This window comes from Capra hircus, chromosome 23 (assembly GCF_001704415.2).
Source record: "Capra hircus breed San Clemente chromosome 23, ASM170441v1, whole genome shotgun sequence".
NCBI classification, from domain to species: domain Eukaryota; kingdom Metazoa; phylum Chordata; class Mammalia; order Artiodactyla; family Bovidae; genus Capra; species Capra hircus.
The window spans coordinates 11,119,205-11,140,568 of NC_030830.1; the positions used below are offsets into that span (position 1 = coordinate 11,119,205).

The 21,364-nt window shown below is 40.5% G+C and overlaps 1 protein-coding gene across 2 annotated transcripts in view; it reads left to right on the forward strand.

Annotated features, from left to right (window-relative positions):
* RNF144B (ring finger protein 144B) overlaps window positions 1-21,364 on the forward strand; it is a 151,790-nt gene that overhangs the window by 96,881 nt on the left and 33,545 nt on the right. For both annotated transcript variants that reach the window (XM_018039133.1, XM_018039132.1), the window contains exon 3: window positions 15,979-16,083. In XM_018039133.1, the coding sequence (XP_017894622.1) occupies window positions 15,979-16,083 (105 nt within the window). The remainder of the gene's footprint in view (window positions 1-15,978; window positions 16,084-21,364) is intronic.

A 21,364-nucleotide genomic window follows, 5' to 3' on the forward strand; every position in this document is an offset into this window, starting at 1 on the left:
ACAGGGAAGTCCTTATAGAAATACATGAATATATATTCATAGACATCACTTAATAGAGAAATGGTGTCTGTAACTTAAAAAAAAATAAATTTAACCTAGTGTTTTGTGGACATGTTTCAATGTAAGAATATAAACATCTCCCTTCATTTTTAAGTATTGCACTATGTTCTATGGTATGCTATATCAAAATTTTATCTAACTAGGCCCCTACTATTGATGGGCCAGTTTTTGCTGTTAATAAATGAACTTTTTTGTACTTACATAAATGTGAAAATATAGCTAAGATGAATTTCTAGAAGTGGAATTGCCAAATCAAAATGAATGTGCATTTTAAACCATCATATGATGCCACGTTGCCTTTCCAGAGTGTTATGCCTGTTCACAGTCCCACCAATGGTGTAGGAAAAAAACCTGTCTTTGATATTCCAGGTATTTTTTTTGAAATTTTCATCTTCTCTAATCTGATGTGAAAAAAACAGGTTTCATTGTTTAATCTTGGCTTCCCTTTTTAAAGGAGGAAGTTAATTACAGCCAAACAAACTCGTTTCATAAATCTGTCTCTAAAAAAATATACGGCTTGTCCAGTGCCAGGACAGTTTCAGCTGATTTTACACGTTGGTATTCATGGTACTATCAGGTTAGAAAAATGGGCCTTGTCTGGAAAAGTATACACACAGGAGATATGAATGAATGAAAATGTAACACAGTAGTGGTCCTAAAGTGATGAAAGATGTGATATCACACACACACACACAAACGAACTCTATGTTTAGTGACAAGACGTTACTAAGTAGGAAAAGGAACAAAACAGTTCAGGCAAGTGACAGCTGAAACTGTTGTGACCTCTAAAACACCATTTTCTGAACATTTAAGTTAATAAGAGATTGGTTAGGATGTGGATTTCAGATATGCATCGGGCCTCTTGGAATCAGGCTAGACAGTCAGTGCCCTGTTTTGTGGAAATAGATACCTCTATGTTAACTGAAAACCTCGATGGTTTTGAGTCATTTCCCATCCCCAGTAAGGAGGTCCTTTTGGTTCACCTCTTCTGGAAAGCACGCGTGTTGTTAGCCACATGAATGTAGGATTTTAATTCAATCTTTTTGGCACTCTATTTCCCTTTAAAAAAGAAATCAAGGAAGGACAAGCAGGAGCATGTGGGTACCTACTAGGGTGTGGGTGTGTGTGTGTGCGTGTGTGCTTGTGCATGCGTGTAGTCGTATCTGACTCTTTGTGACCCCATGGACTCGCCAGGCTCCTCTGTCCTGGAATCTTCCCCACCCAGAGATCGTCTATGTCTCTTGCGTCTCCTGCATTGGCAGGCGGATTCTTTACCACTACGCCACCTGGAAAGCCCAGGTGATATATGTATTGCAAGAGAACTCTTTCCCCCCATTTCCTCTTACCCTGCAGTTTATAGATCAAGAAGCCAGTGCAGAATTAAGTTGCTTGCGCAAGATCCACGCTCTTCGTTCCTGATTCATAGGGTAGCTTGGATGAGACAAGAAACAATCTGAAAATATATAACATACTGCCTAGCACACTGTATGTACTCTCTAAATTTTGTTAGCATGAATGATGGATGAGGCCCGTATTAGGTTTTTATGATCCTAAAAGTTTGTAAAACTGGACAATATCTTTATAATGCAAAGCCGACAGCTGTTTTTTTTTTTTAATGTACATAAAAGGTTATTTTAAAGAAGATGTAAGTATCAAATGACTTAAAAAATCCAAGGGGTTCCAGAGACCAGAGTGGACTCGTATAATCTGAATACACTGGCGGCCGTAGCCCCAGGTTGAGGGGATTGAGGGATGCTGTAAACTTTCAACTCTGTAACCTCAGGCAAGTTATTTGAGGAAACTAAGGGCTTAGAGTTCAAGAGCTCTGGTTTATAAACACCTGGAAGCTTCAAGTGCACTTAGTATGTATTCAGATGCTGAAACTGAGTTCAAGCCCAGACTACTTAGTTCAAAAATGGGTGTTCTTTCACCTTCCTCCTGCATCTTGCTTGTGGAGTTACTAGTGTTCCCTAGAGGGTGTTGCAACCCAGTCCAGTACTCTTGTACTGGAAAATCCCATGGGCAGAGGAGCCTGGTAGGCTGCAGTCCATGGGGTTGCTAAGAGTCGGACACGACTGAGCGACTTCACTTTCACTTTTCACTTTCATGCATTGGAGAAGGAAATGGCAACCCACTCCAGTGTTCTTCCCTGGAGAATCCCAGGGACAGGGGAGCCTGGTAGGCTGCCGTCTATGGGGTTGCGTAGAGTCAGACACAACTGAAGCGACTTAGCAGCAGCAGCAGCAGCAGCAGAGGATTAAGTCTTCTAGTTGTTTCCAAGTGATTCCTGGGTGCTGAGGGTAATGAATGAATGATGGACTAAAGCAAAGAGATCTTTCCTGCAACTGGGAAAAAATTTTATAGCTGTAATATTTGCTTTCCTGGGTACTATGTGAAATACTAATCATTTTAAATATGGAATGGTGTCCAGTATTTAAAAAAACTTCATGGTTTATGGGATTGATAATCTTCAGAGGAAACAATAGGAGTATTTTTAGTTTGTTAAAGGTTCTAGTATTTTCTCATGCTTTCATTCTAATAACATGGAAATCATGGTGAGATTGAGGGGAATGCAAGCAAGGATGGTGTCTCCATCAGGCTCTGGTTTAAATCTCAATTCCTATATTTACCAGTCATGGGAACATGGGAGGGTAAGTTACTGAACTGCTTTGTGTGAAGTGGGAATAATACCATCTCAGAATTGCTGTGAAGATTAAATAAGATAATTTTTAGACGCGCATCGCGGCTCTCACAGGAGCTTGACAAATATTCCCATTCCCGTCATCATCATCTCCTTTCTCCTGCCTCTCGTGTAATGAATATTTCAGGTCTAGGCCGTTGGTCCTCAGACTAGCAACAGCAGCAGCAGCTGTACCTGTTAGAATGATAAATTCTTGAGCCCCACCCTAGACTTACTGAATCAGAAACTCTGAGGGTGGGGACCAGCGAGCTGTTTCAGTTCCTTCTCCAGCAGGTTCTGATGCCCCGGTCCAGGGTATTTTGCAGAGCACTCTGGGTGAAGCACATGTGAGTTGCTCTCTATCTCATGCTATGAAATAATATGCTCCCTCTGGCTCTTTTGTGACCACTGACAGACATTTCTGAAACAACTGGTTATGTGGCTTTGATTTGTGATCTTTGCTTTGATAGTCTGATTTACTAGAATATGGTGCTAACTAAGAGCCTTTGGACAGAGAAGGCAGTGGCACCCCACTCCAGTACTCTTGCCTGGAAAATCCCATGGGTGGAGGAGCCTGGTAGGCTGCAGTCCATGGGGTGGCGAAGAGTTGGACATGACTGAGCGACTTCACTTTTCACTTTCATGCGTTGGAGAAGGAAATGGCAACCCACTCCAGTGTTCTTGCCTGGAGAATCTCAGGGATGGCGGCGCCTAGTAGGCTGCTGTCTATGGGGTCAAACAGAGTTGGACATGACTGAAGCAACTTAGCAGCAGCAGCAGCAGCAAGAACATTTGGAAAGAGGCAGTTTAAGGATAGTAACTAGGTTAGAATTTGACAAGAGGGTCAAAACAGTCTTAGCTATGTAGGCCTATGGATTTACTAAGAGAAAGAAAATGAAGACTGGTTCAAATTGTAGCAATTAAAAAAAAAAGCAGCACGTGAAACCCTATGGTTCTAGATACTTGCTGTTTAGGATATGTCAAAGAGATTCACATTTTTGCAGAATAAAAGTCTGGGGGGAAAATTATGAGGTGAGAATAGTTGCAATTTTGTTACCATCTAATTTATATGTAGCTAGACATTCTGATTTTGCTATGGATAATTGGCTAAGATCATTTCAAGTTAATTTTGAATAAAACAAGATTGCTTATCTTCAGTCTAGCCACTGTGGGTCTTTGTCCAACTTTTATAGAGTTCAAGTTTAGTAAATCTGATAAATTCTCCTTCTAGCCAAGGAGGAAGTTTGCCTAAGGCAACTGAGTAGGTACCGAGGATTGTTATTGTTGTTCAGTCAGTCAATCCTGTCCCACTCTTTGTGACCCCATGAAATGCAGCACCCCAGGCTTCTCTCTCCTTCACCATCTCTCAGAGCTTGCTCAAACTCATGTTCATTTAGTTGATGATGCCATCCAACGATCTCATCCTCTGGTGTCCCCTTCTCCTTCTGCCTTCAATCTTTCCCAGAATCTGGGTCTTTTCCAATGAGTCAGCTCTTTGTATCAGGTGGCCAAAGTATCGGAGCTTCAGCTTCAGCATCAGTCCTTCCAATGAATATTCAGGACTGATTTCCTTTAGGACTGACTGATTTGATCACCTTGCTGCCCAAGGAACTCTCAAGAGTCTTCTCCAGCATCATAGTTAGAAAGCGAGGATACTTAGTTCCTAACCATCACTCCGTGTAGAGAAAGAATATCCTCTTGAGGAAGTTAACAGCATCACTGTTGTTCAGCTTCTGGGTCATTGATGTGAGTTATTCATGCTGGCTTTATAGATTATATCCTGTAGGAAAAAAATGTAGTTGACAATAAATTGGCTTCATTTTCTGATTTATCCAGTGTAAATATTCTTTTTAAAAATTTTCAAATTAACAATTTGAAAATTTTTAAATAACAATTTAGATAATTGTTCATTGATGTTATACCCATAATCTTAATTAATAAGACTTAATTTTGCTATAGACTTTTCAAACACTGATTTAAATACTAATACAGATATTGGAGTCTTATATAAAATATAACACACATAATTCCTGCTTTAAGGAAGATTAAAATCTGAGATTTAGTGAATGGCACTTTTCTCTTTAGTTTAAAAAATTGTACATGTTTGTTATGAAATTTTTCAAACATACAACAAAGATGAAAGAATTTTAACAGTGAGTACCTATATTCCCACCACCTCTCAGATTCTAACATTAGCTTTTTACTCTCCTTGCTTTGTCACATATCTGGATGTCCATTGATCCTTTTACGCTTTGTGTGGTGAGGTTTTAATTCTACTACTGAATTCTCTAATAGAATGTAAGCACTGCGTTCTCCAGTTGTTTACTTAGGTTGTTTGAATGGTTGTATTGTATGCAGATAATTTGTACAGCCTTACAATGGCTAAAGGAGCTTCTTGACCCTTTAATAACTGGGGATTTTTTCCTTTCTGTGTTCCTGAGACCGCATGTGCATTCTGAGAGAGTCAGAGCTGCTTGAGAGTTCAAACTGGGACTCTACAGGGGCACAGGCCGAGAAGGAAGAAAGTGATAAATGAGTTCAGTGGAATCCACCCATGTTTCATCTGGGCTGTGCTTATATTCTCACTGCCTGTCCTGGCCCTGTTGGCTGGGGCCTTGGGGCCAGCTGAGGGCTAGAAGTTCTGAGGTCTAATGGTTCTTTGGAGGAAATGGAAGGATGCAAACTCCAGCAAGCTTTCTTGTTTTTTTTTTTCCTCCTGGAACTGTTGGTTGCTTTTCTGAGTGTACTGTGTCATAAGGTAGCACCTGGCACAAATAGATCTCCTTGGAACGAGTATCAGAATTGGGGCCTCCCTCTGTTCGATAAGGCAGCACACGTGAGATGAAAGGGAAGACTTCAGCAAGGTCAACTGAAGAGTTATTGAATCACTCCTGTTGGAAGCAGGTCTTTATGCTCCTGGTGCCTGCTCCCTGCTCTGACTGAAACGTTCTTCCAGTTTAGCAGATTTAAGTGGCTTTGTCGTGAGGACTAGACAGGACTGCGGCATTTCCAATGGATTTCTCTTCAGAGCTATTACTGTCACTAAGTTTCTTAATTTAGATGTTTCATGATCACTTGAGATAAAGATAGAAGCATTTGATCACTCTTGCCTGGTGGGAACTGGAGGTACTTTTGACTGGGGCCCAGATTTAATCTCCCATATTGAATGACTGTTCTCAGACATACAGGGTGGATCTTAGTACCCTTTTCCAGAAAAAAGGACAGCTCTATTTTAGGGTAAAATATTTCAAGATACTTTAAATTTTCATAGGTATTTAACATTTGCATATGCAATTTCCCCTTTAAACTTCCTTTGTCGTTTCTTCTGGGACTAGTTGATGCACGCTTGTGTGCTAACTTGCTTCAGTCTTGTCCGGCTCTTTGTGACCCTGTGGTCTGAATAGCTGCCAGGCTCCTCCGTCCATAGGATTCTCCAGGCAGGAGTACTGGAATGGGTTGCTATGCTCTTCTTCAGGGGATCTTCCCAACCCAGGGATTGAGCCTGGGTCTTTTATGTCCCTTGCATTGGCAGTCAGGTTCTTTACCACCGGCACCCTTGGGAAGCCCCTTGTATTCTTTATAAAGATGTTGATTAGAAAGGAGTCCTTCCTTCTTATGGAGATCATGCCTCTGAATTTTCCAAATGATGTAAAAGCAATAATGATGGGTATGTTTTCCTTCATTAGACTTGAGGGCATAGATGGTATTGAACCTAGTGGTTCTGACTTGGTTGCACACTGGAATCATTTTGAGAGTTTAAAAATACCGATGCTAGTTCAGCAAGGTTTCAGAATGTAAAATACAAAAATCCACTGTATTTCTATACACTGGCAAAGAATAATATGATAATGACATTAAGACAACATTTCTACTTAAAATCAAAAGGAATAACATATTAATCCTTGGAAATAAATTCAACAAAAGAAGTACAAAGCTTATATTCTGAAACTACAAAATGTTGTTGAAAGAAATTAAAAAAGACTAAATAGATACCCCATGTTCATGGATTAGACTTATTATTGTTAAAAATGGCAGTATTCCCCCAAATGGATCTACAGAGTCAACACAGTTCCTATTGAAATCTCAACTGTCTTCTTGGCAGAAATTGACGCGCTGATCTTAAAATGCATATGGAAATTTGATGGACCTAGAATGGTCAAAATAATTTTGAAAAAGAAGCATAAAGTTGGGAGAACTCACTTCCTGCTTTCAAACTTATTGTAGTGCTATAGTAATCAAAACTGTGTGAAACCGTCAAAAGGACAGACAGATAGATCAATAGAATAGAACCGAAAGTCCAGAAGTAAATTCACATATTGTCAGTTGCTTTTAATCAAGGATGCCAAGGCAATTCAAATGGGACAGAACAGTTTTTCAACAAATGGTACTTAGACAACTGGATATCCATTTGCAAAAGAGTGAAGATGGACTGCTTCCTCACAGTTGAAAACAGTAACTCAAATTGGATTATAGACCTAATTTAAGAGCTAAAACCAAAAACTTAGAAGAAAATATAGAAAATAGAAAAATTTAATGACTTTGGCTTAGGCAAAGGATGAACAAAAGAAAAAAATTAGACTGTCAAAATTAAATACCTTTATACACTTCAGTGGTATAAATACCTTTATACCATCCAGCAAGTGAAAAGATAATTTTCAGAATGCAAGAAAGCATTTGCAAGTCATATCTGATAAGGGATATATGTAGAATAAAGAACTCTTAAAACTCAGTAAAAACACAAAAATGGGCAAATGATCTGAATAGACAGTTTTCTGCAGAAGATGTTCAAATTACCAATAAGCCCATGAAGAAGTCCTCAAAATCATTTGCCATCAGAGAAATGCAAATCAAAACCACAATGAGATACCTCTTTACACAGGTTAGAATAGCTAGGATACAAAAGACAAAAACAAATGGTGAGGATTTGAAGAAAATTGGACCCTCCTACTGTGGGTAGGAATGTAAAATGATGCAACTGCTTTGGAAAATAATCTAGCAGTTCTTCAAAAGACAAGCATAGAGTTATTCAATATCATATCCCACATCTACTCCTAAGTGTATACTTAAAAGAAATGAAAACGTCTATCTGCTATTGAAAGAAGCCAGTCACAAAGGACCACATATTGTGTGATTCCACTTACGTGAAATATCCAGAACAGACAAATCCACAGAGAGAGAAGGTAGATTGGTAGTTGCCTAAATCTGGGATGGGAAGTTTTGGAGGGGAATGGCGAGTGACTACTAATTGGCTTGGGGTTTCTTTTGGGATTATGAAATGTTCTAAAATCGATATGTTAGTTGTACAACTCTGTGATTATATTAAAAGTCCAATTGACTAAAAGCCATTAAATGGGCAAGTTATATGGCATGTGAGTTATAGCTCAATAAAACATATGCACATATAAAACATATATACATATATATGTATAACACATGAACTTGGGCAAACTCCGGAAGATGGTGAGGGACAGGGAGGCCTGGCCTGCTGAAGTCCATGGGGTTACAAAGAGTCGGACACGACTGGGCAACTAAAAACAACAACAATGTATGTATAATACACACACGAACATATTTTTGTTGAGGTTGCTTTAGTCGCTAAGTCGTATCTGACTCTTTGTGACCCCATGGACTGTGGCCTGCCAGACTCCTCTGTCCATGGAATTCTCCAGGCCAGAATACTGGAGTGGGTTGCCATTTCCTTCTCCTTTCCTGACCCAGGGATCGAGCCCACATCTCTTGCACTGGCAGGCGGGTTTTTCACCACTGAACCACCAGGGAAGCCCATGTACATGGGAGGGCTTGGGGGCAGGAGGAGAAGGGGAGGACAGAGGATGAGATGGCTGGATGGCATCCCTGACTTGATGGACGTGAGTCTGGGTGAACTCCGGGAGTTGGTGATGGACAGGGAGGCCTGGCGTGCTGTGATTCACGGGGTCGCAAAGAGTCGGACACGACTGAGCAACTGAACTGAACTGATACGCATATAAGGAATGAGAAGAATGAACATGGCAATATAAAGCCAGCAAGAGGAGTGAGGGAAAGCTATTTTCTTTACTGTTTCATTATTATTATAAATTTTTAATTAAGATGTTTTTAGACATGTTTAACTGCTGAAGGAGAACTCAGATAGGGAACAATTCAAGATGCAAGAAAGAAAATAGATGATCAGGAGGGTAAATTTCCTGAAAGGCAGCAGGGAATGGAAACTAGAAAATAGTGGAGTTGGCCCTGGAAGGTGGAAGTGGCTCATATGTGTCAAAGGAGAAAACCCAAAGGTTGCAGGTGGATGGGCTTACATTTCAGTGATGGGAGCTGACTTCTGCTGCAGAGCTGCTAGATTCTTGCTTCCAGCTCCTACAGAGGTCTAACTGTCTACCATGTGCCAGATGCTTTTGATAGGTATTTCCAGAGGATATGAAGACATAAGATATGATCCAGACCTTGATGCAACCCCTGGGAGACCCAAGTTCAGAGTCTCCTGCAATGTAGGGTGATGCAGGTTTCCATGTATAACATGCTTCAATTGTTAGCATCTGGTATTACCTAAGGTGTTGATAGGATTATTGGCTAGTTGGGAGGAAAATCCAAGTCTTTCAGAGAATTGAGGGAGAGGAGGTGGTCGTATAGTCATAAACTCCTCTTTGGAGGGCCTGTTGTTCTGATATGTCCTCAAGGGAAAATGCCATACCACCAGGCCTACTGTTCTCTACCTTCTGATGAATTTATGTGGATTCCTTTGGAGGGGAAAATAATTTGAACCCCAATACTGACATATTTTAAAATCTAAATAAAATAAAAATTTTTATTTTAGTCTCCCTTAAACTGATACAAACATATCAGTTTAAGTACATTTAGACTTGTATCTCTTAAACAAGAACATCGGAGTAAATGCATAAGCTGAATATTAATTAAAATTGTTTTTGTTCAGTCACTAAGTCATATCTGACTCATTGCGACCCCATGGACTGCAGCACGTCCGGTTTCCCTGTCTTTTACTATCTTCACTTTATAGACCAGTGAAATTTAAGTTAACATTAACTTAACATGAATGTGAAGGATGGTGTTTAGTTTTCACTAAATCACTTTTAACATTGAGGCTCTGAGTTTGGTGTGTTCCAGTTAACAAGTAGCAATTCAGTGATCTTGCCACCTTTCTGTGCTGGAATCTTGATTTGTACAGCTTACACTTGGCCCAGACACCTCCTCCATGGTTTTATTTTATCTGCCTCTGACAGTGAAAGTATGCCTACTTGGAAAACCAGAACTGCAGCACAAACACAAGTGTGAGCATTGAGATTGAGTAGAAATGGGTGTTTGCTTTTATTCATATCATTAAATAAACATAAAATGGGGGGAAAAGCTCTTGCCATGGAGAACTAAGCTCCCAGGAATGCACCTTTGCACCCGGTTTGAAACGTACTGTGTTAGCTAGGCACCAAGGTCTGTGAGAACAGACAAGCTGGGCGTTGTATCATATTGGGATCCAAGACAAGGCATTCTTGTATCAGAGAAGCTTAAGGATGAGAAATGTAAAACTAAGGTCTCTTTTTAACATTAGTACTACTACTACTACTAAGTCGCTTCAATCGTGTCCGACTCTGTGCGACCCCATAGACGGCAGCCCACCGGGCTCCCCTGTCCCTGGGATTCTCCAGGCAAGAACACTGGAGTGGGTTGCCATTTCCTGCTCCAATGCATGAAAGTAAAAAGTGAAAGTGAAGTCACTCAGTCGTGTCCAACTGTTAGCGACCCCATGGACAGCAGCCTACCAGGCTCCTCTATCCATGGGATTTTCCAGGCAAGAGTACTGGAGTGGGCTGCCATTGCCTTCTCCACTTTTTAACATTAGTTATGGCTTATTGTTTGATTTGGGGCTTCTTTATAGTCACCTGATACTGAGTTTTCTTATCAGTCCTCTGATGTCGTGGTTGGCAAAGAGGTATGAAAGGGATCCCTGTCACTAGGAATATAATATCTGCAAAAAGCCAAGGTTTCTGAAAGGGTTTTTATAAGAAAAAATTTTAGGATCACTCTATATAAGGAAACAACTTACTGCTTAGCTATGGATGGTTGATTTATTTGAATGTTTTTGGGCCATTATATGTGTCCAAGTCAGGATGTCCTGGGTGTGTTGAAGACTTTTGAATTGGGAGAGATACCATCTTGAGTTTACTAATAATTTAAGTCAACAGCATCTAACAAAGAAGGCTTTATTCTTGGATCCTGTGCAGACATCGTAGTCTGAACTGAAGTAAACAGAATCCTGGCTTCAGTAAGAGCTGTTATTTAGAACACATTTGAGACATTGTGATGTAATTGTGTCCTGAGGCTGAGAAGTGTTAGTCTCCATTTTATTAAATATCCATTTTAGTGTACAGCCTTGTACCAGCAATGATAAAAAGCAAAACAGATACTTACTCAAGGCCAGTCTAGATTTTGGCCTTAAAGACTTTCCCCTTATCACCTCCTTTCCCAGCCATCGCTGAGCAAGAGATGGGAAACCCTAGGTCAATAGGTCATCAGCTTAGCTTCAAGCCATGTGGGCTGCCAGCTCTCCTTTGCCTTCAGAACCCCAGCCCCTGCATCTAGAGGTGTCCAGGGTCCTGGCAATCAATTTAAACTTTCTATTAATGGCGCGTCTTACCTCTTTTCTCGCAACCAGACCTATTATCCTCTTACCTCCCCTCCCCATCCTCTTGGAGTCACGTCTCTCTTTTTTTAAAAAAATCAATTTATCTATTTTTGATGGTGCTGGGTCTTCGTTGCTACACGGGGGCTTTCACTAGTCGCAGCTAGCAGGGTCTGGTCTCCAGTTGCGGTGCTCGAGCTTCTCACTGTGGTGGCTTCTCTTTTTGCACAGCATGGGTTCTAGAACACGGGCTGGGTAGTTGTGGCCCACAGGCTTAGTTGCCCTGCAGCACGTGAGATCTTCCCAGACCAAGGATCGAACCCGTGTCCCCGGCATTGGCAGGCAGATTCTTAACCTCTGGACCACCAGGGAAGTCTGGGGGTTGCATCCCTTCTGGGACTTTGACTTTTGCATGCCTGCCTAGAGTTCAGAGACATCTAGTCCATTTTCTTCTTTACATTTTCTGCCTCTCTCAGTTTTCATGTATTTTTTTCTCATGGAGGACTCTCCATTTCCCTGAGAGTAGGTTAAGCATGTGGTACTGTCCCATTTTATAATTGTGAGTGCTGCAGTGAGAGAGGTTAATGACTTGCCCAAGACGCAGAGGAGACTTTAGAGCTGGTGACTTCAGTTTTAAAAATTCGAATTCAGTTCCATCAACTGAATTCATGGTAGTGCTTTTTTCTAAGAAGAAAAATCTTTAAGAAAGATGTAACCTAGTGACACAGAACAACTACAGTGTATGTGTACATATGTGCCTACTGTAATTCTGGTAGTGGATACGTAGCTTTGTCTGAATGTTGTAGCTCTTTTGCCATGTCTACCTGATAGCTGAGAATATCTCATGAAGAATGCTCTTTGATACATTGGAAAATAGCATCCTTGAAAGGGACCCAGAAGAAACCCCTTTATGGAAAGACTCTACTTTACATAATTTGTAGACTTTCAGGGTTGAAACAGACAGGTCCGCTGGCTCAACAGATATTTGATGGTTAAATCCTTGATTAAATCTCATCTGAGACCTTGAGTGCTATGGAATGATTTTGAGGAATAATCTTTATTGCTACACGTGATCTTAATAGCCTGAAGATGCTTCTGTGGTCTGTCAAACTAAGTGAAACGTTGATGCTTTAAAAGGAGAAATCGTTTATTTCTTGTGTCATCAAGGTTTTTGAAAAGTTCAATTTTTGAAACATTTTCCCTTAGAATGTATTAGCTCTTATGAACATTGCCTATTTAGACTTCTGTTTAATGCCATTGTTTAATGGCACGTGATTTTTTAAAAATGTGACTAAATAATAATATTTTATTTTTTCCATGTTTCTCTGTTTTTATTTACTAGCTCGATGCCATTTCTCCCAGAATTGTTAACCATTTTACGTAGGTTTGGTTTGTGTAACATGCACAGGGGTTCATGTGATTGCTTGTATTTCTTTTGTTCTTTAGCCAGAGGTAGTAAAGAAGAGAGGGAAGGTCTGAGATTAAATTTTAGTGAAAGCTAATTAAGACATGTCATGAACCTAAGGTCCTTGAAAATTCAGTAGAGCTGGTTGTTTCCCTCTTTGCCTTCAGTAGAAACGCCCTTAGTGATGGTGTTGAGTGTGCTGTAGCAATCACTTTGTAACTTGCACTTACAAAGATCTATCTTGAACCAGTATTTCTCATAATTTTTCTAAAGGGATCATATACTTACAGCCTGTAGTCAGTGTACACAGTTCTAACTTCTCTCCTCGAAGCATTGGTCAGAGAATATCATGGTCAGGAGAGACTTCGTGGGAAGCTTCAAAATTCATTGGTTTGTATATTGTGGTTGCAGCCTTCCTAAGAGCATTACCTTAGCAAATAGAGCATCCATTATAAACTCTTGGGATAGCTTAGATTTCAGCTTAACAAATTTACAATAAAAGTTGAAATGAATTTTTTTTGCTTTTTAAGATACACATAGTCTCTTTAGTTCCTATTTCAGTCTTGTCTGTAGATGCAAATAGTTCTACAGAGAGAATTGAATAGAGGTGTGTGTTCTGTTCTAAATGTCTGCTCTGTTTATGGAACTTCTCTACTACAAGTGGTTTAGCTGGTTTCCTGAAGGGAGCAGAGAAAGAATAATCTCACAAGATTAAAAGATTAACATTGCTCCACAAAGTTACTGGAAGTCTAAGACTAGGTGACTGAGTGAGTGAAAGTTGCTCAGTCGTGTCCGGCTGTTTGTGACTCCATGAGCCACATAGTCCATGGAATTCTCCAGGCCAGAATACTGGAGTGGGTAGCCGTTCCCTTCTCCAGGGAATCTTCCCAACCCAGGGATCGATCCCAGGTCTCCCACATTGCAAGCAGATTCTTTACCAGCTGAGCCACCAGGGAAGCCCAAGAGTACTGGAGTGGGTAGCCTATCTCGTCTCCATTGGATCTTCCCCACCCAGGAATCGAACTGGGATCTCCTTCATTGCAGGTGGATTCTTTACAGCTGAGACCAAGCCCACGTGAAATGCAGTAAAAATATGACTAAGTATTCTGCAGTTTGCACATTTCCAAAGGGCTTCCACGTATAAAATTCTGGGTTTGTGTGTACGAGTGTTTTAAACCCTGGGAAGTAGCCATAATAGGTATTATTATCCCCATTTTAAAAATGAAGGGAGGGTCAGAAATTGAGAGAGTAGCAAAGAAACATATACATTACCATACGTAAAATGTGTAACATGTGACAGATGTGAAATGGCAGTGGGAAGTTGCTGTATGTCGCAGAGAGCTCGAAGGGGTGCTCTGTGACAACCTCGAGGGGTGAGATGAGGTGGGAGGTGGGAGGGAGGTTCACGATAGAGGTGACATGTACATACCTATGGCTGATTTTTGCTGATGTATGGCAGAAACACTATTGTAAAGCAATTATCTTCCAATTAAAAATTTTTTAAAAATGAAGGGAGGCCAGTCTGGGTCATGGTTTAGGTAATGTTCCCATTGTCAGCTGATAGTGTGGCACTGAGGCTAGAGCCCAGGTATTAGGATTTGATGCTCATTGTACCATTCACTTTGTTTTTCTCAGATGTCTTCCCCTTAAGCCTAGAGATCATACATTTTCACTTTCTAGTTCAATTTCAAGTGGCAGCTGGGATCTAGGGGCAGCTGGAAGGTCGAGAGGTCCTCAGAAGCCGAGCTGGGTGGACAAGGCTTTGCATCATTTACTCATGTGTCCCTTAGTGTGACATTATTTTTCTTGAGCCACTTGTTTACTCCCTCTTGAGTTTTGCCTGTACATTGAAATTCTTGCTCACGTTTTCTTGCTGCTGCTTTCTTGACTTATTCTTCCTCATACTGGAGCCCATATTTGGCTCAATAACCCCAAGACCAAGTGAATGTTCACTCTTCTCTTGAGCAAAAAAATGAAAATTAAAATATTATATCTATATGTGGTCGATTGTAGGGGAAGAGTGACTCTGCTCTCAGATATTGTCTATTTTCCAATTCATACTAAATCATCTTTTATTCCCCAGTTCATACTAAATCATCTGCATTTCCCCATTGTCTTTAAACATCATTTGAAAGTACTTTTCTTGATTCCTCACCATTCAGTTGCTTGAATTTAGCATAATTTACTGATGAGTCTTTCTATTTTGGATAATGAGGCTATTTTCTAGTTTTCTCTGTGATAAAAATGATTGACTCCTTGAAGAAGGGAATTTTTAAATATTTAGAGAGTAAAAAATTTGGTTTAAATGGTTTGCCTTAGGCATTAATTCATTAGTACATTGTAGCAGTAATTTCAATGAGATAAATATTAATACATGATTATTTTTCTGAAATAATAAAGTTGTGATAGTTTTAGTTTCAGATGGGGAAAATGCATAAAGATGGTCAATAAAAGGAAAAGACTTCACAATTATGTCCTTTGGATTTATTTACTAGTTAAGCTTTGACTAGTGACACGTTTGTCCTTCATGTTGCATTACTTCTCTCTGGGTTTCTTACTTCCTATATAATTTTTTTTTTTCTCAGATTCTACTCAAACCCCCTCCATTGTAGCATCTGCCAAGGTGCACAGTTCTTGGAGGGTCTCATTTGAGGGTCTCAATTTGAGGGTCTCACATTGTCTTTAACATTTCCTTTTCCAGGTGTGTTTGCTTTTGAGAGTATTTGTAGATAAGCCAGTGCCTTAATCTTATTTTGATTCTGTTTGGTGAGCTTGACATGAATTCTACTTCTGGGCAAATTTTGAGAGAGAGGACCACTGGGTCAAAACGGAGTTAGGAAGTCACATGAGTTTTTTTTTTTTTTTTTCTTTTTGAAGTACAGAGAAGGCTTTTGCCATTAGTGCAAGAGAGTGTTTCTCCTTTTCCCAATCTATGGTGAATAAAACGTGTGAGCATACAGGAATTTGACTTGTTACCTTGGATAAACTCAATATTCTTAGGATGAAGTCATACATAATTAATTACCTGTCTCTGCGTTCTTTCCAGAGTGATGGCACTTAGTATTCACACTCATGATAACTCTGGTTTCCTGAGTGCAGGAGCCCTAGGACTGCCAATTAAGGAAGAAGAGGCAGTGGCAGTTATATAACCTTGGGGCTTCTGTAATGTGGTGGTTAATTGTCTTTTTTCTTCTTAACTTCTAGTGTCTGAAACAGTACATGCAGCTGGCAATCCGAGAAGGATGTGGGTCTCCCATCACTTGCCCGGACATGGTGTGCCTAAACCATGGGACCTTGCAGGAAGCTGAGGTATGGATGGGTGCTCTGATCTTCCCCTTTGCCCTGCTGACATGATTTCCTGGGATCTTGGCTTTTTATGTACATCTCTACCAGGGAGTCTAGAAACAAAATACAGGGGTTAACTTTTTAAAGGAGTACTTTATTGCTACATACCTTGGATTCTTTATAGAGGCTGTTAAAGCTGTTATTTACTTTGGTTCTATTTATAAATGCCCCCTGAGTGTTGAAGAAGTTCTAGAATAGGCCAAGGTGCTAGAAATCCAATTTACCAAAGGTGAGCTTTGGAGGCTGAATAGTCAGTGGCCTGGGGATTTTTAATACTTCAAAGATAAACAGATAACTGATTAGCCATAGTTATAGATAACATAAATCATTATGATTCTGCAGAGGTAGCTTGCGTTGAACCGTTTCTAAAGAGCAGAGAAAGGCTTTTCTTTCAGTATTTATCAGGCATATATATGTTTTTTTGAGTGAGTTCTTCTCACTGTGACATGTCTCTCTGTTTTTTCAATCCCCGTTTAATAGCTTACCCTTAAATCAGCTCTTAACTTTCAGGTTCTGCTCATTTCAAATCTTGTATGCCTTCATGTAGTTGCTTTCTTAGCCAGTATACTATCTAATACTTTCAATAGATTTATAAAACTGAAGCTCAGAGTGTCTAAATAACTTGCTCAAGAGTGCATATCTAAAAGGCAAAAGAGTTAGAATTCCAATCCAGTTCTTTCTGACAGATTGCATGGCTTTAAAAGTAGAACTCGGTGGATAAATATAGTGCTGAGTAAAGGTTTGATAATTGAAAGTCCAATAGAGTGCATATATGTGTGTAGGTATATATGTGTGGGTATATATGTACGCGTCTATGTGCCTGTGTCTGTGTGAAGGTGTGTGTATCCATGTGTATACACACGTGCTTTATATATATACAGATATCTTTTACGTATATATATCTTTTGTAAGTAAAGCAGTCAGAAAGATAGTACAGACCATTTTTAACCAGTCTTCATCTGGGTGCCCTGTGTTTAGCTTATGAAATACCAAGTAAGTGATACAAGTGAGTGCGAAATGATTTGAGGGGAAGCATAAAAGGAATGCATATTGGTTTAGAAGTTTTTCATTTTAGGAAAGTCATGAAATGGAATTTTTAAAACAAAGAGGTAGTATTGATTGGGTGAATCCTGTGGTGAGAAATATTAACTTTTGTGTGAAAAATGGGTAGAAGAAAATTAAAAGGGGGAAAGATTCGGTTATCTACCATGAATACTATTGATCTATGCAACCTGGAAATGGTTTTTAGAAATGAGACCCAGGTTTGCAGAAGCGTCTTTCTAGACATGACCCTTCCAGGGAACATGCTTCCTTTTTGACTTGCTTCTGTGAGGTCTGATCAGTCAACAGATGTTTACTGAGTACAAAGTGCCAGGCTCTTTCCCAGTCAAGATAGAGAGGTGAATAAGATAGTCCCAATACTGTTCTCCTGGAGTTTCTGACTTCGAAGAGAGACATTCAAGTGATAATGAGCCAGATAATTAATTATAAGAGCAAAAAGTGTGAGATGGAGCAGGCAGCAGGAGTTATGTCTGCCATAGAATCTTATTTAATGCTTGTGTGTGAAAGCTATTAAAACATAAATGAAGTGACCTTTCTAAACAAGCCTTTGAAATTAATTACAGTCTCTTTTCTAGATAAGCCTACATGTGGCTGTTTGCAACTAATTAAAACTAAAATTAGAAATTCATTCCTTTGATTTTGTGCTGATCACATTTTAAGTACTCAGTTGCCACATGTGGCTAGTAGCTACCAGGTTGGACAGCACAGAATAGAACATTTCCCTGTTTGCAGAAAGCTCATTACATAGCGGTGTTCTAGACTTTATTTATTTATTTTTTCTCCAGAGTTTAAATGGATGGTAACCATTAGCCATTGAGCCTTTGGATATCAAATGTTAGGGCTAATGTGTATAGACAAGTGACAGGCCATGGTTTGTCCCAGAAGTCTCTAGAGCAGAGTCTCACTTTTCTCATTTTCTTAGTACAGACATTCCCTGGTCCTCTTCCCCCATAGTTCTTTTCTCCTTCTTAATCTTGACTTTTCCCTCTGTTCCATTCTCGTTCACACTTCCCTAGTGCTGATTCCATTTACCCAGCTTTACTTTAAAAGCAGTTTAAAAAAAAAAAAAAAAAAAAGCAGTTTAACTTTTAGCCTGCATTAAAAGCAAATAAACCCATAATGGCTCTTAAAAATGACAAAAGGATATTTGAAAAACAGAACAAAAACATACTCCAAACTAAACTATGGTATTTCTTATATTCTCCAAAGTCTGTTTCCCATTAGATGAGTAAGAGACATTCTGGGGCATTGAAGGACCATTTCTGTACTCATAGGTCGTGCTAAGAGCCTGCCTGAAGATGGGCGTGAATTGCAGTAGTCAACTGTTCTTAACCAACTTGCCACTATTTTTTTCCCCCAGAATAAAAAACAAATGCAGTGGTGGTGATTGTCTCTCATTTTTGAATTGAGAAATGATTAGATTATAACAGAGCTGTTGATGGCCTCATCAGTTTATATGGGGTGACTCTTTTCAAAGCAAATACCTCACACACATGAACTTGGGTTGCACCATCTCCCTTTCTGACTTGCTTGACATCATACTTTTCTCATATACAGTTGTTATTATCATACATAGTTCATATTATTGAGTTTATCACAGTGGTACATCCTTCTCTAGATTCTGTCTCTGTGACTACTTTTCCTATCATTAAAAAAAAACATTTATTTTTATAAGTAACATATAAGTATACTTTGCTTATTAAGAATAATTCTGGTTAAGGCTGAGGTTCCCTTTGTGATACTTCTGTTTGTATTATAATACATGATCCTTCACTGTTCATTTTATAAAATGCATGAAAGTATAAAATTTTTCCTCCTTAAAGGACACCAGGAATTTAAGCTCTTTCCTCTCAATGCTTTTCTATGTAGGTCTAGCTCACAGAGTTGACTCTGCTTCATATTTGTGTCTCCTGAAAGCTTTAATGCTTCCAAATTGGCTCAGCCATGGCTCTTTCCCTTCACGTCAATTTATTGGAGTAGTAAAGGGTTCAATGCCCAATCCAAAACCTGTTTGCTTATGTAAGAAACAGTGGAAAAGGCAGCTCCCCTTCAATGTCATGGAAGCTGGTGGGAGGTAGTGACTGGAGAACTTGTGTCCTAGAGGTGCACCCACTGGGAGCCAGGGAAAAGGAAAACTTTCCTCTCTTGCGTCATCTGGTCCTTCCAGCTGTTGCTCAGCAGTGTTTGATCCAGGAATCTTGTCCAACATGGAATTATGAAAGGGAGGACGCAGATGGTTGGTTCTGATAGCATTACTTTAGGCACAGCCTTTGCTTGAAGTTAGTAGCCCTGTTAAAAAGGCAGTGACTCATTGAAGCAGTTTCCTTACTGTGTTAGTTCAGTTCAGTTCAGTCACTCAGTCGTGTCCGACTCTTTGCGACCCCGTGAATCGCAGCACTCCAGGCCTCCCTATCCATCACCAACTCCCGGAGTTCACTCAGACTCACATCCATCGAGTCAGTGATGCCATCCAGCCATCTCATCCTCAATCGTCCCCTTCTCCTCCTGCCCCCAATCTCTCCCAGCATCAAAGTCTTTTTCAATGAATCAACTCTTCGCATGAGGTGGCCAAAGTACTGGAGTTTCAGCTTTAGCATCAGTCCTTCCAAAGAAATCTCAGGGCTGATCTCCTTCCGAATGGACTGGTTGGATCTCCTTGCAGTCCAAGGGACTCTCAAGAGTCTTCTCCAACACCACAGTTCAAAAGCATCAATTCTTCGGCGCTCAGCCTTCTGCACAGTCCAACTCTCACATCCATACATGACTACTGGAAAAATCATAGCCTTGACTCGATGGACCTTAGTTGGCAAAATAATGTCTCTGCTTTTGAATATGCTATCTAGGTTGGTCATAACTTGCCTTCCAAGGAGTAAGCGTCTTTTAATTTCATGGCTGCAGTCACCATCTGCAGTGATTTTGGAGCCCCCAAAAATAAAGTCTGACACTGTTTCCACTGTTTCCCCATCTATTTCCCATGAAGTGATGGGACCAGATGCCATGATCTTCGTTTTCTGAACGTTGAGCTTTAAGCCAACTTTTTCACTGTCCTCTTTCACTTTCATCAAGAAGCTTTTTAGTTCCTCTTCACTTTCTGCCATAAGGGTGGTGTCATCTGCATATCTGAGGTGATTGATATTTTTCCCGGCAATCTTGATTCCAGCTTGATTCCCTACTGTGTTAGGGAACTAACATAACCATCACTTTCAGGGAAAGCATGAACCATGTGTCTGGACCATGTCAGATTTGAGCAGCAAGCACATAAAGGCCTACCATTACAGGACCTGAGAAGTGGGACTTTCTCCCGCGGCCAGCTGGTAGTGGACGGCTGGGAACAGCTTCTCACCCACCCATCCTCCTTCCAAGTCCGAGGGCACTGGAACAACCCGCCTTTGCTGCTGGTGCTGCAGCGTGCACAAGAGGGTAAATGGATGCAGCTGTTCTTCTCAAGAACAGGGGCTCCAGAATCGCAGGATTTAGGGTGGGATGCTGTGGAAAGACTGGGATGAGGGGGTGGGGGGTGCCAAGGAATTTGAGGCTGCATTTGCAAAATAAACAGTTTTTACTCATGAAAGTGAAAGTGTTAGTCGCTCAGTCATGTCTGACTCTTTGTGACCCCATGGACTATAGTCCGCCAGGCTCCTCTGTCCATGGAATTCTCCAGGCAAGAATAGTGTAGTGGGTTGCCATTCCCTTTTCCACAGTATCTTCGTGACCCAGGGCTGGAACTCGGGTCTCCTGCTTTATAGGTGGATTCTTTACCATCTGAGCCAGCAGGGAAGCCCCTTAGTTTTTCCTCATATCACATGTTTATTTAGGGTAGTTTTGGTAAGTGAAGTGAAAGTCACTCAGTCGTGTCCAACTCTTTGTGACCCCATGGACTATACAGTTCATGGAATTCCCAGGCCAGAACAGCTACCCAGGAGTGTAGCTGTTCCCTTCTCCAGGAGATCTTCCCAACCCAGGGATCGATCCAAGGTCTCCCACATTGCAGGCAGATTCTTTACCAGCTGAGCCACCAGGGAAGTCCAAGAATACTGGAGTGGGTAGCCTATCCCTTCTCCAGTGGATCTTCCCGACCCAGGAATCTAACCAGGTTCTCCTGCATTGCAGTCGGATTCTTTACCAGCTGAGCTAGGCTGCTGCAATTATAAGAGATCCAGTAGTTCCCCCCCAATCACCCTTT